Genomic DNA, 16,264 nt, shown 5'->3' on the forward strand with positions numbered 1-16,264 from the left:
AGTGTGAACCTTCTATTAGGAGGAAAACTATATGGCACTGAACAAGTACAGAAAACTAGTGGATCTAGAATATTACAAGTTGCCAGTAGGATATTTTGAGATCTTTATGGTCAATAGGTTTAAGAAAACTAATCGTCGTATACTTTGGCTGCCGAGATTTCTGATAAATTAAGGATAAAAATCTACGCGAACATCAGGACGTATCGACTTATGTAGTAGTTTTAGTTCCTTTGAATATTGAAACACTGTAATATACATGAATTAGTTACCAAAGTAAACCTACGGAGCAAGCTGAAGGCGGTGATACTTCCAGGATAAGAGTGTTTTCTGCAAGACTTGATCCAGAGTCGAGAGATTTCTCTTCACTTTCTGGTATAGATGTCTTTGTGTTTACTGGATTTTCTCCAATAAAAGACGATAATTCGTCAGCTCCATGAGAAATAAACGCTGGAAGAAGAATTGGTCCAGTTGGTATTGATGCCTGAGATAGATTTAGCGCCAAACCAGATAGGCTGGGATTGGAGATCGTTGAGTTAGACTGTCTTTCATGACTCATTCTAAAAGGTTGTTTGAACTCGATGTCAACGTCGTTAACACAGACTTTGCCCAGAGGAAATATGACTCCTATTCGTTAATAAATTTATGTCGGGCTCACAATATACTGTTATGATTATGTTAAGTAAGCGTCAAAGATGTTCATAAGCTTGGAGGCGGAAGTCCATTTAGCCAGAATTGAAATCTGAAAGATAAATAGTAGGAAAAGCATTCCAAGGTGGGAGCGAACAGTCATAAACCAAAGAATATGTTTAAGAAAATTTGGTCATTGAAACAAATGAACTAAATTTGATAGCATAACTGTCGAGGTGCTGAACAAGATCATTTATATTTTCTACGTAAACAAGAGAGAAACGACCTAGTAACTAAGAAATACTGTTTTAAAATCCGTTCCATATGAATGACAAACATTGTGGGAGAAAACTGGGCCACAACTAGGAACGAAAATACTAACACAAAACTTATCAATATAATAAACTCCAGACGCAAGCGATTTGATCCCCGTCCTTGAACTTCATTAGAATGTCTTCTCAAATGATGTCTTAGATGTTAATAAAAGATATCAATACCAACATTATCGCTCAGTATATAATAAGTCGGTATTAGACCACCCGTAACTGGTAATATCACGGGAATTGGTTAAGGCGTCTCAGTCTGTTTCTACAAGATAGGTCAGTGAGAACTTTCCCGACCGTTGTTGCTACCTTAACGTGGTGGTCGGGCTTGCCTATCGTGATGAAGCAACCGAGCTATACTGACTGGAACAACTGTTCCTCAAGGTCCTACCACGTCAGAAAGGTCGGTTGAAGAGCGGTAAGACTAAAAGCAACAAACCCAAGGTCCGAAGGCGAAGTCGTACTGCTGACTGTACAGAGGTGTGACAGCAGTAAGGTCTTTCCTTCAGACAACCAGCATGACAGCGATGCTGCCTTCCCACAAGGAGGGATGGGGTTAGAAAAGGTCGACCCTAAAAATGTACACCTCGCCTTATCCCACGGATATCCGTCTCCGGCGGTAAGGTCTCAACAAGTACGGAGCTAACACAAAAATTGCCCATAAAAAGATCGTGTGTGACCGACCTCAAGCAGTTGTCCCTTGGGCACTGCGGTCACGCTCCCAGGTCATTAAGACCACTTCTAATCCGATTTCCTTTTCAGGTACCTCCAGGAGAACCCTTCCACGGTGTGGGCAACCAGGAAATGATAACCGCCCTCATACCTCTAACAGCACTCAAGACCACTGTATTCATAATCAACCTTCCTCTTCAATTCCTATTATTCCTCCTACATCAACTTCAAACTCTAAACTTCTTTTTTCGGCTTCCTCCTCAAGTGTCACCATAGCCAACGATTCTAGTGCTCAAAACACTGTCCCAGGTCTATTGAAACCTCGCTCCAAACTACACATTGGAGCTTTCAATGTACGCACCCTATGTCAAATCGGTCAGCAGGCTTCCTTGGCTAAAACCCTAGAATCTCGTACCGTTGATGTATGCTGTGTCCCCGAAACACGCATACAGGATCCCAGTGTGGTCATTCACTTGACCTCACCTCGGCAAAACGGAGAGCCAACGAGATACACCCTCCGTGTATCTGGTGACCCGATGGCCAGCTCTCGTGGACTGGCAGGAGCAGGGATAGCACTAAGCATGAGGGCGGAACACGCACTGTTAGAGTGGATCCCCGTCAACAGTCGTCTATGTGCTGTTCGGTTAAACGGCTCCGTAAGAGCTCGGAAGGATAGGGATACACGTCGTTGCCTTTTCGTCGTTTCTGACTACGCTCCCACTGACTGCAGCCCGGATAAAATGAAACATGACTTTTACAGAAATCTTGCTGAACTTCTTCAAAAAGCTAAACACCCAGACACAGTACTCGTAGCAGGTGACTTTAATGCCCAGATAGGTAGTTTAAACCAAACAGAAAGGCATTTAGGTGGGTATTTTAGTATACCGGCACAACGAACAGATAATGGTGACCGTCTGCTGCAACTATGCTCAGACAATCGTTTGTTTTTAGCAAACACAAATTTTAAGCATAAGGAAAGACATCGTCTAACATGGCGACCCCCCACACCAAACCAATGATGGACTCAAATAGACCATATTGCCATCAGTCATCGTTGGAGAGGGTCGGTGGAAGATTGTCGCTCATTCTGGAGTACCTGCTTGGACTCCGACCACGCCCTAATACGGGCACGCATCTGCTTGCGCCTCACTGGACGTAAAAAAGCCACATTAAAAAGACCAATTAGAACTGAGTTGAGTAACGAGAAAACCAAAAGTAGGTTCCAGGAACAACTGAGGTCACACTTAGGTAGTTCTGAAAACGAGGCTGACCCAGATATTGCTTGGAAAGATATACAAACAGCTGTGGAAACAGCAATGAAATCTATTAGTGACTTAAACCACAGAGTTACAAAGAACCAGTGGATTTCTTCAAAGTCTATCACACTGATGGATTCTCGCAAACTCGTCCCATCAGGTTCCGAACATGATGAAGAGCCTAAAAAATCAGATCTAGGTTAAGAAAAAGTCTAAGAAACGACCGTGAGCAGTGGTGGGCAACGAAAGCAAAAGAGATGGAAAAGGCGGCGACTTTAGGGAACACAAGACAGCTCTATAGACTAATAAAAGAAACTGGAACTAATAAGTCAAGTGTAAGTGAGATTATTTCGGAAAAAGACGATACTCTCATCCACTCCCAGTCCAGACGTTTAGAACGATGGGTGGAACACTTTGTGAAACAGTTCAGCTGGCCTTCAGCTACTCTACAACTACCCTCCATTCCCAGACAGTGTGAATGGAACATTGAAGTAGGTCCCACAACTCTTGCTGAAGTTCAAAAGGCTATAGTTAATCTGAAACGAGGAAGGGCAGCTGGTCCAGATGGATTGGCTCCAGAGGTCTTTAAGGATGGTGGTCCAATTTTAGCGATTAGGTTGACTAATATTTTAGCTAAAATCTGGGAGTTAGACGTTATTCCATCTGACTGATCGCAATCACTTATCGTCCCAATATATTAGAAAGGGTCAAAATCATCTTGTGACAACCACAGAGGGATTAGTTTAACTAATATAGTATCTAAAATACTAGTCTCGATAATTATCAGACGCCTAAGATTCGTGAACTGCAAACACGAGAGACTCAAGCTGGCTTCAGACCTGGTCGTGGCTGCATCGACCACATATTCACCATTCGTCAGGTTCTAGAACACAGGCGTACTTATCGACGTCCGACAATGGTGGTCTTTCTCGACTTAAAAGCAGCATTTGACTCGGTAGACCGCGAGATTCTAAGGCAGTGTCTGTCATTGAAAGGCGTACCTCAGAAGTACATAAACCTTGTAAAGGCTCTTTACTCGAACACTAGTCGAGTCAGGGCTTATGGCGAACTGTCATCTACTTTTGCAACCTCAAGTGGTGTCCGTCAAGGCTGTCCACTTTCTCCATTTCTGTTTAACTTCATCATAGACCTACTGATGGAAATAACATTCTCGTCGACTGAATTCTCGGGTATTGATCTCCTTCCAGGAGGTCCACTTATCGACTTAGAATACGCAGATGATATAGTCCTGTTTGGTGAAGACGCTGACAAAATGCAGAGTCTTTTGATAGCACTAAGCAACAATGCCAGAATGTTTGGAATGCGCTTCTCTCCCTCTAAATGCAATTTGTTGCTTCAGGACTGGCCTGCGTCAACACCTGAACTAAGGATAGGGAGTGAAGTGGTCGAACGCGTCGACAACTTCACTTATCTTGGAAGTCTGATCAGCCCTAATGGGCTGGTATCGGACGAAATCTCAGCACGGATCCGAAAAGCTCGCTTGGCTTTTGCCAACTTACGTCACCTTTGGCGAAGGCGAGATATCCGTTTATCAATAAAAGCACGAGTATACTGCGCGGAAGTCCGTTCTGTTTTACTTTACGGCAGCGAAACATGGCCTTTAAGAGTAGAAGACACTCGTAAGCTACTAGTAGCTGACCACAGATGCCTTAGAAATATTGCTGGCGTCTGTTGGGATCACCGGGTAAGTAACAGTGAGGTTAGACGCGGGGTATTAGGTAATGATGGTAAGTCAGTTGATGAGGTTGTGAATCTTCATCGACTGAGATGGTTGGGCCACGTGTTACGTATGCCTGAACACCGATTACCACGTCGTGCAATGCTAACGGGTGTTAGAGATGGTTGGAAGAAAATTAGGGGCGGTCAAACCAAAACGTGGCATCAGTACTTGAAGTCACTAACCTCTAGTCTGAGCCATGTTGGTAGATGCAGACTACTTGGTTGGGGTCCGCGTGACTTTCGTAACCGATGGTTGAAGACTCTTGGTGACATGGCTCAGAATCGATCACAATGGCGTAGGTGTATACACTCCCTGTCTTCCCTTACACTAAGAGATTAAAATCACTTCATATCTTTCTTTCTGCTCACTAATTCTTTCTTCCTGTACTGTATCCTAATATGTAATCTTTTTTTATATATTACCACGTTTGACCTAACCATTCCTATGAATTTGGTGTTCATCTTGCTGTGCTAATGAGGTATGGCAACCTGGGCCGATGCATATATGTCCCTGGTCCTACGTTGTAGCTGACTGACTGAGTGAGAACTTTCATCATTTTGGTTCCAGTTACTGCCGCCTCCCTTTTATTCTATCTTCTAAACACGTGTCAGATTTCACTCGTGACTTCGAGCACATGTTAAAAAAAGATTCCGTTGTTCTTCTGACCCTAGGATAACCTTAAGGAGTCTATACGGGCAGGATTAAACATTTATCCTGCAACTCAGAATAGGAGCCTGCCAAAGACCTAAATAACAAACGTGCTGTTTGTGGAAAAGGGTTTTTACTTTCTATTCTTTGTTTCCGCACTGCTGTCCATTTCCCATCACTCGAAGCAGGCACATAAGGACTACTCGGAACGGTGATGGGCTTATCCGGGTATTCTGTTACGACTTTAGAATCGTGACCACCAACATCCAGTAGTATTTCAATCCTTGTTTGTTTCAAAGATGTTCTTTTTCCATGTTCCGCAGATGGGTTTGACTCGTTTCGTAACAGTACGTACTACACTGACACATTCTCTGCTGTCAGTACCTATTTTACTAGTGTAGCCACTATAAACTTTCTTAATGATCGACGGCAGAAAGATCATCGCCCCCTGGATCATTATCGTCTCACTCGAACAGATAAACACGTAAAACCAATGGGAATTGGTTTTCGAGCATCTTTTGTATGTGGTCGGTTTAAACAGGAACACACCTTATGGAGCCAGCTGTCACACTCATTACACTGCAAATACTCTTCCCACTGCTGTGAAGAATTAATACAGAAAAGAAAGTTAATTCACAACAAGTACGAAAGCACTGTCAGTACTTCGGACGCGCACATGCGAAAAATAGACAATTCGATGAGTTTTTAGGAGAAAAGTAGACAACTCAGAGACATTTGAAACACAGAGCGACAAAGAGAGAATCCGCATTATCCCCCCGGACAGAAGAAAAAGCAGACATTTTGGCGCGTTTCCCCTTTATTTTCCAACGCATTTTGGCCTTTATTTCCCCCTTATTGGTTGGTTAATCAACCAATCAATTGCGACCCCAAACACTACCACATTTTCCTAAATAATTAGAGATTCGTCACTTACCAGGACCCAAAGACCACTGTAATTCATCACTTTGAAAATTATCATACTACACATAACCAGATTTGCTCGATCTGCAGAGCTTTGGTAAAAATATACTTTATACTTAGAGCATATTAAATCACATCCAGAATATGAGACCTAATCAAAAACAACAAACTTAATTTATCACTGAGGTTAATCGAAAGCATATGACAAAACGGAAGTGTGAACTAGAGATAACTAAATAACCCCAGAAACAATCACGAAGACTAAGAATTGAAAAGCCACACATACCATAATTTCAAACCACGCTCCACCGATCTTGCGTGGAATTGGATCTTTAATCTTTCCAGTTTCAGTTCTGAAAGGACAGTAAGCTTGATGGTCTATGTTGGTCCTGGCAATGGTGGTCTCTCAGTTGACCCAACTTTCGACAGACGGCGCCTCAACCACGTACTGTGGTAATTAATTCCACTCGTTGATGATTCGATGGGAAAGTCGGTAGTCAGCTGACAAGTTATTTGTTCTGGGGTTGTAAACTTTTTTGGAGTTTCTTCGTGAATTCTGCTTTGGAATACAAAAAATGAGGGGATTTTAGATGCAAATTTATCGCTAAGTAATTTGGTAACTGTAATCAAGTCACCTCTAGTTCTTTGATATGACAACGGGAATAGGTTTAGCTTGGCTAGTCGAGCATCATGCGAGAGTGTCACTGTTCCGAGAATCAGCTTAGTTGCTGTTCTACGAACCTTTTCCAAAAGTTCACTGTCTTTTTTAAACAGGGGCTAGTCGCTTGTATGTAGTACTCAAGTTTAGGACTCACGAACACTGTATGCAAAGTCAAAAAAGTTTTAGCGTCAACATGACTAAAATTCCTACTTATCGACTTTAAAGTTCTAAAGCCTTTAACGGCTACTGCATGGCAGTGGGAAGTAGTCTTTAGGTCTTGGCTAACGATGGCTCATAAGTCATTGTGTGTCTGGACAACATGTAGCTCAGTGTTATTCATCGTGTATGTTTTGTGGCCGTGGATCTGACTCCAAGATCGTATAAATGTTTGTTATCGCCAATTCTCGTATATCATCGTCGACTTAAATCACGTTAGTCAATAACGGAATTTAGATAAGTCAATTAACGAGAATGGGATTTTGAATAGATATATTTTGTATGTAAAGTGAATGTAATAGAACAGAGCAAAATGACGAGCAGGGAAGATGGCTGGGAAGCCAACTCCTATTTCGATGAAGCGAGACTCAATATTTATAGTCAGACAAAATAAAGCTACAGACATGTGATTAATAGGATAAGAAGGGCACACACATATACGCTCATATGAAAACAGTCTAGAATAAATAACAAGGTCAAAGTATGGCTCGAGTAGAATGAATAAAATGGGATGTCCGAAAACTAGAATAAGGTATATGGGCTTGGCATAATACTGACACTACATATGTATCTGTACCTTGATGGTCGGTATGCATCACAATACCCTTGGAAGTATTTATCGGTGACTGCCAGGTTTGAGACCATTCAGATAATTTCTCCAGGTCATTGTGGAGTTCTGAGCTAACACTCTTACTTCGTATCACTCACCATACCTTGACATCATCACCCATATTCCTTTTTAATGCCCAACTAGGAAGTCTTTTATCCACATCAATTATATTTCACTTCTAGGTGAGCAACCATGCTATTCTAGCACTTGATTTCCATTAAATCGGACGTTCACAGTGAAGGTTATCATCTATCGCTAACTAAAACAGCGAATGTCTGTACAGTGAAAGTTATACTGAAAACCTCCAGATATTATTATTATAGGGCTATTTGATCGTAACTACCAAGGCAGTTTCCTGTTACGAAACCGCCTCCCTGAAAAACTCGTTTTATCACACCATCTAAGTGAACTGAAGACATAGAATCACGTTCCGCAGCCTGAAAGTGTGACAGTACACGTTTACCTGCATAAATTTGGGCCTTTATCCTGTTACAAAATCACGCTGAATACTGAGTAGCATTTCAGGCATTTGTGCCCAGAGCCTCACTTCAGATTTACAGCTGACACGGTTTATGAATTATTCCTAAATCTTGCGGTTTACGTCCTTCACCGATTGTACACCTGAAGACGACAGACTTATATTTAAATCTATAGTAATTTAACTCTCAAATTTTGTATATTAACGTGATGTGAGTAGTTGAAAAGACATAATTGAAACGACCGCAAAATCAACATTCGGCTTGAATACAGAACTAACGAACCAAACTTGATCCGTTTAGATTAGACTATGTACTTCCGTATGTGTTACGAGGCGTTTTTGAAAGACTAGTATCAAATTATAACAGAATGCATAATCTGCTTTCAATTTAAACGGCTCCACATTGAAAAAAGAACTAAAATGTGTGTCATTATCCAACACAAGAACATTTGGAACTCCAAAACGGGAGAATAACTGCCATAACTTCATAATAATCTTTTGCGAAGTGATTTAGTTCATGGGGAAAATCTCCAGCCACTTTGAGTAAGCACCGACACATACGAGGAAAGATGTTCATTGGAATGGACCGGGAAAATCAATATGTATATGTGTAACGGGGTTAAAATCGTCATGTATGATGTTGCTAATAGATTTTTTTCTTTCTATGGCAGGGCAACCAAGAATAAGTGCTTCAGAAGAAGAGCAAGCCATGTGTGCACTAAACTTACAGGGTGACCCATAAGACCGTTTTGTAAACTAGCCCTCCTTTCTGTACATAACCCGCGAGTTTTAATTTTCAAATAAACGACTGGTGGTCTCCATTCCGTGTTCTCTCTGTGGTGTGAAGTGCTCAGTTAACATGGTGTGTGTTGTGGCTTTAGGTCTTTCCGCCTTCCAGGGACTGTTGGTTACACGTGTTACATATGCGACCAAGATGCTTTTGGAGATGTCGTTGGGATTTGGAAGGAAACATGAGAATTTGGTGTAAACATAACATTAGAACAAGATGCATAAAATTCCGAAATCTCATAAGAGAATACTTTATTGGAAACATGTGATTTGGAAATCTTATGAGAACATATTAAACTGGAGCTATTGAATTTAACATCATAATGAGAACACGTTACATCAGAGGTATTCAATTCAGAAATATCATGAAAACATGTTATGTTGAGAGCATTTAATCCAGAAATACAATAAGGAATTTGGATAAATTCCGAGGAAGGCCTCTGAGATCACACCTCATTTAATGAGTTATTCAAGGTATCAGTCTTCTCAATCCAGCCGAATCCTAATAGATCTAAATCATGCCGATTCGTCGGATAACAAACACCAGCGAACATATGTTTCTTAGATTGTAAGTTGTACAATAATTGTCCTTTTAGCTTCATCAAATCTTCTGAGGCATTTCGGGAAACATGTTCTGTCGGTGCTATATCCCGATGGGAAAAATGAATGGTAACTGTTGGAATCTATTTCTGGATTAATACTATGCGTATATTTTATCGTATAATTGTTAAGTAACCAAACTATTCATATTCGTATTCCTCTTATCATAAGCTTTGTTTTGACCTATGAATTACTGTTATGAGATTTACCATTCATGAGTTATGCCCAGTGTGTCAATTACTATCTCCCACATTCACAGCCACTCTTGGATGAATCTTGTACAAATGTTATTTTCTACTTTATGGTACGATGAGGTCTGTCTGGTTGGTGTATAAACCCAGTATGTTTGAAATACATGATTCGCATACTGGAAGCTATTATTGACGTTCTGGACTCAACTAGACGGGATAGGAGAACAAAGGACTAATAAGGACGCTAAGCTGCTCATACCGGTCAAACGTCTTTGCATTAACACAGTACTAAGATTGAATTAGTCATATTTACATTGGCGAATATATCACATGATAATTAGTGGCTGTAAAGTCACAAGAGTTGGTCGAACGCGCGGGCACCCTAGATTATGCCACATATTCTTGGAAATCAATGTAATATCGGAACTCCTGTCCAGCTGAAGATGTATAAGTTTCCCACTCACTAATAAGTTTACATTCAGATTCAGATTTGTGTAGTAAGGACAGAAGGCCTACGGCCTATGTTATTCCTTTTCTAGTATGCTTCTGTGAGTGTCCAGTCTTCTCTTGAAAGAGTCAATTGAAGGTGCGGACACCACTGCTTCAGGCAGCAGGTTCCAAGTATTGATGACTCGGTGTGAAAACCTGTATGCCACGGGTATTTTGTTCGTTCTTGGCTTTTCTACTCGCCTGCTATGTCCTCTGAGGTGTCCCGATCTAGTGGGAAGAAAGAGAGAGAATAAGTTAGGTCCAAAATCATTTCTCAGTATTCTGTACATCAATATTAGATCTCCCCTTAGTCTGCGATAGGACAGAGTAAAGAGGTTCAGTTTTTCAAGCCGCTCTTTATATGATAAACCCCGGAGTTCCGGAATTGCACGCGTAGCTGCCCTCTGTACCTTTTCTAGTATGTATGAGTCACCTTTTAAACAGGGGATTGCAGCCTGGACACAGTTCTCTAACTTAGTTCTCACCAAGGATGTGTATAATGTGGTGAACATGGTAGTATCAAGCTCAGTGAATGTCCTTTTTAAAGCCCAGAGGGTTCGAAACCCCTTAACTGCGACCTCCCGGCAATGGGCCGTCGTCTTAAGATCATTGCTCACTGTCACCCCTAGGTCCTTATGAGACCGGACTACGGGTAATGACACATCCCCTATGTTGTACGTATTAACCTTTGAATCCCCCAAGTGCATGTAGACACACTTTTCCGAGTTGATAGGCATTAGCCACTCTTTAGACCAGTTTATCATATTACTTAAGTCCGCCTGAAGAGTAAATGCGTCTTTGTCTCCAGTTATTACTCGCCAAATTTTTACATCGTCAGCGTATAATAACATTTGAGACTGTACTATACTTGTAAGATCATTAACGTACATTATAAAAAGTAAAGGACCTAAGACGGAACCTTGGGGTACTCCACTAAGTACTGGTCTCCAGATGGAGCACTTGGAATTTATTCTTACTTTTTGCCTACGACCTACTAGGAAATCCTTAATCCATTTTAAAAGAGGTCCGGCAATACCAAGGTTTGCCAACTTCAATAACAGTCTATTAGTTGGCACTTTGTCAAAAGCCTTACTGAAGTCTATGTAGACAACATCCACTGAGTTTCCGTTGTCTAACGCATTAATCCAGAGCTCCCTAGCTATAAGGAGGTTCGTTGTACAGGATAGACCCTTTCTAAAACCATGTTGTGCCATGTTCAGCAAGTTATTGGTTTCCATAAATGCTGTTATGGTCCGTTTGATTATTCTTTCCAGTATTTTAATTACAACACTGGTGAGGCTTACGGGTCTGTAATTTGATGGAACTTGTCGTAGACCTGTTTTATGTATGGGAGTGACGATTGCGTCCTTCCAGTCCATAGGTAACACACCTTGGTCAAGTGACATTTTGAATATCACAGTAAGTGGGGCTGCGATATATTCGGCAATATGTCTCAAGATTTTAGGGTGTAGTTCATCTGGTCCTGTTGACTTCTCCATGTTTAGGGTGCTAAGAGCCTTAAGCACATCGTTTTGGTCGAAGTCCACGGTGAGCAGCTGGTTTGTTGACTCTGTAATTGGGTCTGGTTCTTTCTCTAGAGGAGGTTCCTGAGTGAAAACTGCCCCAAAGTAGTCAGCCATAACCTCAGCTTTTTCCTGATCTTCCTCTATCATTTCAGATTCACTTCCTACTTTAATTAAGTTGGGAATCCAATGATGAATCCTTGTTCTGTGGTTTATGTACGAGAATATCCTCTTGGGCTGCTTGAGTGCAGATCCTGCCAGCTGCATTTCATATTTTCTTTGAGCTTCCCGAATTTTAGTTATACACTCGTTTCTTATCGATCTGTAGCGTTCCATCGTACCTGCTGTGCCAAGGCGGATGGCAACATCCCAGCATTTCTTCTTCTGTCTTAGTAAGCCTCGAATAACCCGCCCTATCCAGGGATGTCCGTGCTTCTTTTTCTTTGGGACAGTCCAGGGTATGTATGGTTGAGTTACCCGATTGTATAACTGCCTGAATAGAGTCCATGCCTCTTGTACTGATGCCTTTGAGTCAATTTCCCAGTTCTCAGCCGATGCTGCGGAGTTAATTGCCTGCATATCTGCCTTCCATATGTTAGGACGGGCCGGCGCAATTGTTTGAGAAGCAATTTCAGCCATGAATTTGAATAAGATGACTGCATGGTCACTTCTCCCAAGTGGTGGGAGAAAAGCCGTTTGACCAACGTCATCACCGTGTGTGAAGACTAAATCTAAAAGAGAAGTTTCTTAAGTCGTATCTTGTGGGATCTCTAATGTGTTGGAATAATGCTAGTCCAATCGAGGTTTCTAACAGTTTGGAGTCGAACGACGATATGGATGACCCTACTTCTAAGTTAACCCAGTTTATATATGGTGCATTAAAGTCGCCTACTACAAGGCTTTTACCGTTGTTACACCAGGACTTAAGTTTACTAAGGAGAAAATCGTCTGCTACACATTCTGGACTGCGATAAACTACAACTACTTCAATATCTTGCCTTCGGCATTTCAACTTACATCTCACCAGTTCACATGTCCCTGAAACATGTGCTACTGTCTCAGCTAATCTTATGGTTAGGGTACTTTTCGTGTTCACAATAACCCCGCCCCCCCTTCGGTTTAATCTATCAGCCCTACTGGTTATGAAACCAGTCAATTGGATTTCACTATCTAATACTTCTGACGTTAACCAAGTTTCCGAGACAGCGATAACATCCGGTTTTTCTTTATCCACCACTGACTTCAGCTCCGCCATTTTATTTAGTAGGCTGCGAGCATTTGTGTAGCACACTTTTAAGTCTGTGGAGAGCTTTCCCTTGCCACCCAGAGTGGCTTGGGGATCGTTTTGCTCCGAACTTTTACAATCTGAAAATCCTTAAGAACGAGGTTTCTTTCACCGTTTCGGCGACGCTCGTTTATTTCCGCTTCTGCAGCTCTTCTCTTAATACGATCAGCTAGGCTGAGGTCCTCACAGACATATATTCCGGACCCATTTACTTAGAAACTTGAGAACGTGCTTTTGATTTTATTCTGTGGCTGTCGCTTCGCGTTTCCGCTACGACGTTTAGACTGACGTTTATCTGATGAGCGGTGGCCCTCTTTATGACAAATGCGATGACATTTGAAACATTTTTGATTCTTGAACGGGCATAATTTCATTAAATGTTATGTTCCACGAGACCAACATGGTGATTGTGGTTCACCAGAAGGTTGCTGTGCGCTTGCAGTGCTTTCTTTGGAAGGTTTAAAGGATCTTTGTGCATTTATTGAACCGAAATCGGAAGATTTCGCTTTCTGTTGCACCATCACGATATCATGTTTGAGATTTAACAACCGTTGACAGTCGGTTGTGACCATTTGCAGAGTCACATTAGGTTCCTGCTCAATGTGCGCTAAAATCCTCGTCGGATATCCACATCTGGATTTTTTAATCCACATACAAAAATCAAACATTTAAAATTGATCTACTGTAACTTCATTTATCTTAAATTGTTAGCAAGGTCAGTTTACTTTTCCAGCGTAGGTGAGATGAACAGCGGATGAGGATTTTAATATTTGGAAACACTGATAGCGTATGTTGAATAATGAGGATTGCTCACCAGAATTTTTAGATAAGATTTGAACTATCTCATTGAAAAATAAATCTCGTTAATTTCGTGGTAGAATGAAATTCATATATTTCCGAGTCTTCTCAGGAGTTGGCGAATTTTAGCTGCATCGTCGAGATTGGGCATTCAACAAGGAATATGTCTTTCAAACATGAAACCAGAAATCGAAAATAATATCAGATTCAGAATCATAACTGGGTAGGACTATATTTTATGGACGACCTTTGAACGAATTTTTAAGTGACCTTCAAACTATTAGCCAATCAGAAGAGAGTTAGTATAAGGTGAAAACATATTATAAGAAACTAATGAATTACAGCGGATATTCTTCTTTTACATGATTTAATAACTTGTTAAGGTTAGATAAAGGTTCAGATGTCCTGAAATCATAGTGCATGGGTTTAGGGTTAAGGTTGGGGTTTAGGGTTAGAGTTAGGGTTTAGTGTTAGGGTTAAGGTTAAGGTTTAGGTTAGTGTTAGGGGTTAGGTTAGGGTGCTCATCTGCAAAAGCCGCAGCCAATGTTACTGGTGACTTCATAATCCAATTTGCGACAATTATCATGATTTTCCTTAGTCTGAATCGTGATCGAGCGAAGAAAGTGCCAGTTCGAGCAGATTTTATCTTCTGACATATAGTACAACGAAATCTAATGTCATCACGGTAGTCTGCACATCATGCTGCAGTCATTTGATTGCCGCAGTCACAGATACAGGAACTTCTTCATAGTCCCATCTGTTGTAGTCGCTCAAAAATCACCTCTCCTCTAAAATCTTCTGTAAAACGACCGAATGTGAGCATTGTAGCACGTATTCTTAGCGTTTACTTGCAGGCAGGAGCAATCTGAAACACAACACAACAGTCAGGACTGGCAGATGCCACTCAAGTGAGAACACGGCGTGCGAGCACAACAGAGATATATTAGAAATTGAAATACGCGGTTTTTGTACAAAAAGAGAAGTCTGTTACAAAATAGTTTTACTCATCATCCAGCAGGTTTAGTTTGCGCAAGCTTTGTTCTTCTTCTTCTAATACATTCACTTTCTGTTGTCCTGCAATAAGGAAAACAAACCTGCATTAATAAAGTTACACGTAATGATGTTCGGTACTGTTACACTATCCCCTCTCTTCATGAGGCACTGTCCTCAGTGCCTGGTGCTGGACATGGGTATGTTACCCCTCCTTCTGGTGGCACTTCATAATGGCTGACGGCAGTCGAGGGGTTGACAAACGGGGTATCTAAGTGCACCGTTGTCTTGTCTGGCTTTAATTGATTGTAGTGTACTGTTATAACATCGTCTTGGGGTCGTTGGAGGTTACGTAAGACGAATGTAGTGGGAGACCGCGTAAACACAACTTCGTAAGGTCCTTGCCAAGGGTGATGGAACTTGCTGCATGTCCCCGGTGGAGCCAAAGGGCGGTGCAGCCACACACGATCTCCTGGTTTATACACAGGTCCGTTCGTCTTGCGATCGTACACGTCCTTTTGGTGCTTGCTGGCATTTTGTAGGTTGATCTTCACTAAGCGATAGGCGTCGGCTAGGCGGCTGCGAAGATTACGAATGTATACTACATGATCTTGGACCTCGCATGGTAACAGCGGTATTTGCAGCTCAACGGGTAGGCGCAATTCATGCCCAAAAAGTAGGGTCGCTGGTGAAAATCCTGTAGATCCGTGCACTGATGAGCGGTAAGCTAACAGACATTGTGGTATCACGTCATCCCATCATTCCGTCGACGACTTATTGATAAACGATTGAAGGAGAGCTTTGATAGTCCTGTTGGTTCTTTCCACTAAGCCGTTACCTTCTGGATGATATGCGGTAGTGTGTGTTTCCCGGATTCCCAATAATCGACATACCTGGGCGACGAGATGACTTTCAAAAGTTGAACCTTGGTCAGAATGGAGTGAGAGGGGAGCGCCGTACCGGGATACCCAATGATCAATGAAAGCCCGAGTTACTGTGAGGGCATCTTGTTGTGGTATAGGCACAGCTTCACACCATTTGCTGAAATAGTCTACCATAACCAGTAAATAACGGTTTCCGTTCTTTGACGTTGTGAGTGGCCCCATAATATCGATGCCAACTCGCTGATGCGGACCTTCTGTCGTCATTGGAACTAAGGGTGCGCGAGGTATTTGTCGGGGTGACTTGATAGCATAGCACGTGCTACAGTTTTTGCAGAATTCTGCAACGTCTTCGTGGATGGATGGCCACCAAAACCTTCGGCAGATAGCATGTTCAGTCTTCCGTTTTCCTGAGTGCCCCAGCTCTCGGTGTACCTGCTCCATAATATTCTGAACTTGTATACGTGGTACTATCAATAGTGGTTGTTTTGATTCACTGACTATAAACAGCGTGTCTTCATACAATCTTAGACTGCCCCACTTGGCACAAAGACGGCGCGTCGCC

The 16,264-nt window shown here is 41.9% G+C and overlaps 1 protein-coding gene across 1 annotated transcript in view; it reads right to left on the bottom strand.

Annotated features, from left to right (window-relative positions):
* SEC23IP_1 (S23-interacting protein) overlaps positions 1-8,939 on the bottom strand; it is a 53,316-nt gene extending 44,377 nt beyond the window's left edge. Inside the window, exons 1-3 of the mRNA XM_051216463.1 lie at positions 8,882-8,939; positions 6,475-6,744; positions 284-739 (exon numbers count right to left, since the gene is read on the bottom strand). Coding sequence (XP_051067053.1) covers positions 284-556 — 273 coding nt within the window. The 5' untranslated portion in view covers positions 557-739; positions 6,475-6,744; positions 8,882-8,939. The remainder of the gene's footprint in view (positions 1-283; positions 740-6,474; positions 6,745-8,881) is intronic.
* Positions 8,940-16,264: the final 7,325 nt, after the last annotated feature.

Source organism: Schistosoma haematobium, chromosome 4 (assembly GCF_000699445.3).
Source record: "Schistosoma haematobium chromosome 4, whole genome shotgun sequence".
Classification (NCBI taxonomy): Eukaryota; Metazoa; Platyhelminthes; class Trematoda; order Strigeidida; family Schistosomatidae; genus Schistosoma; species Schistosoma haematobium.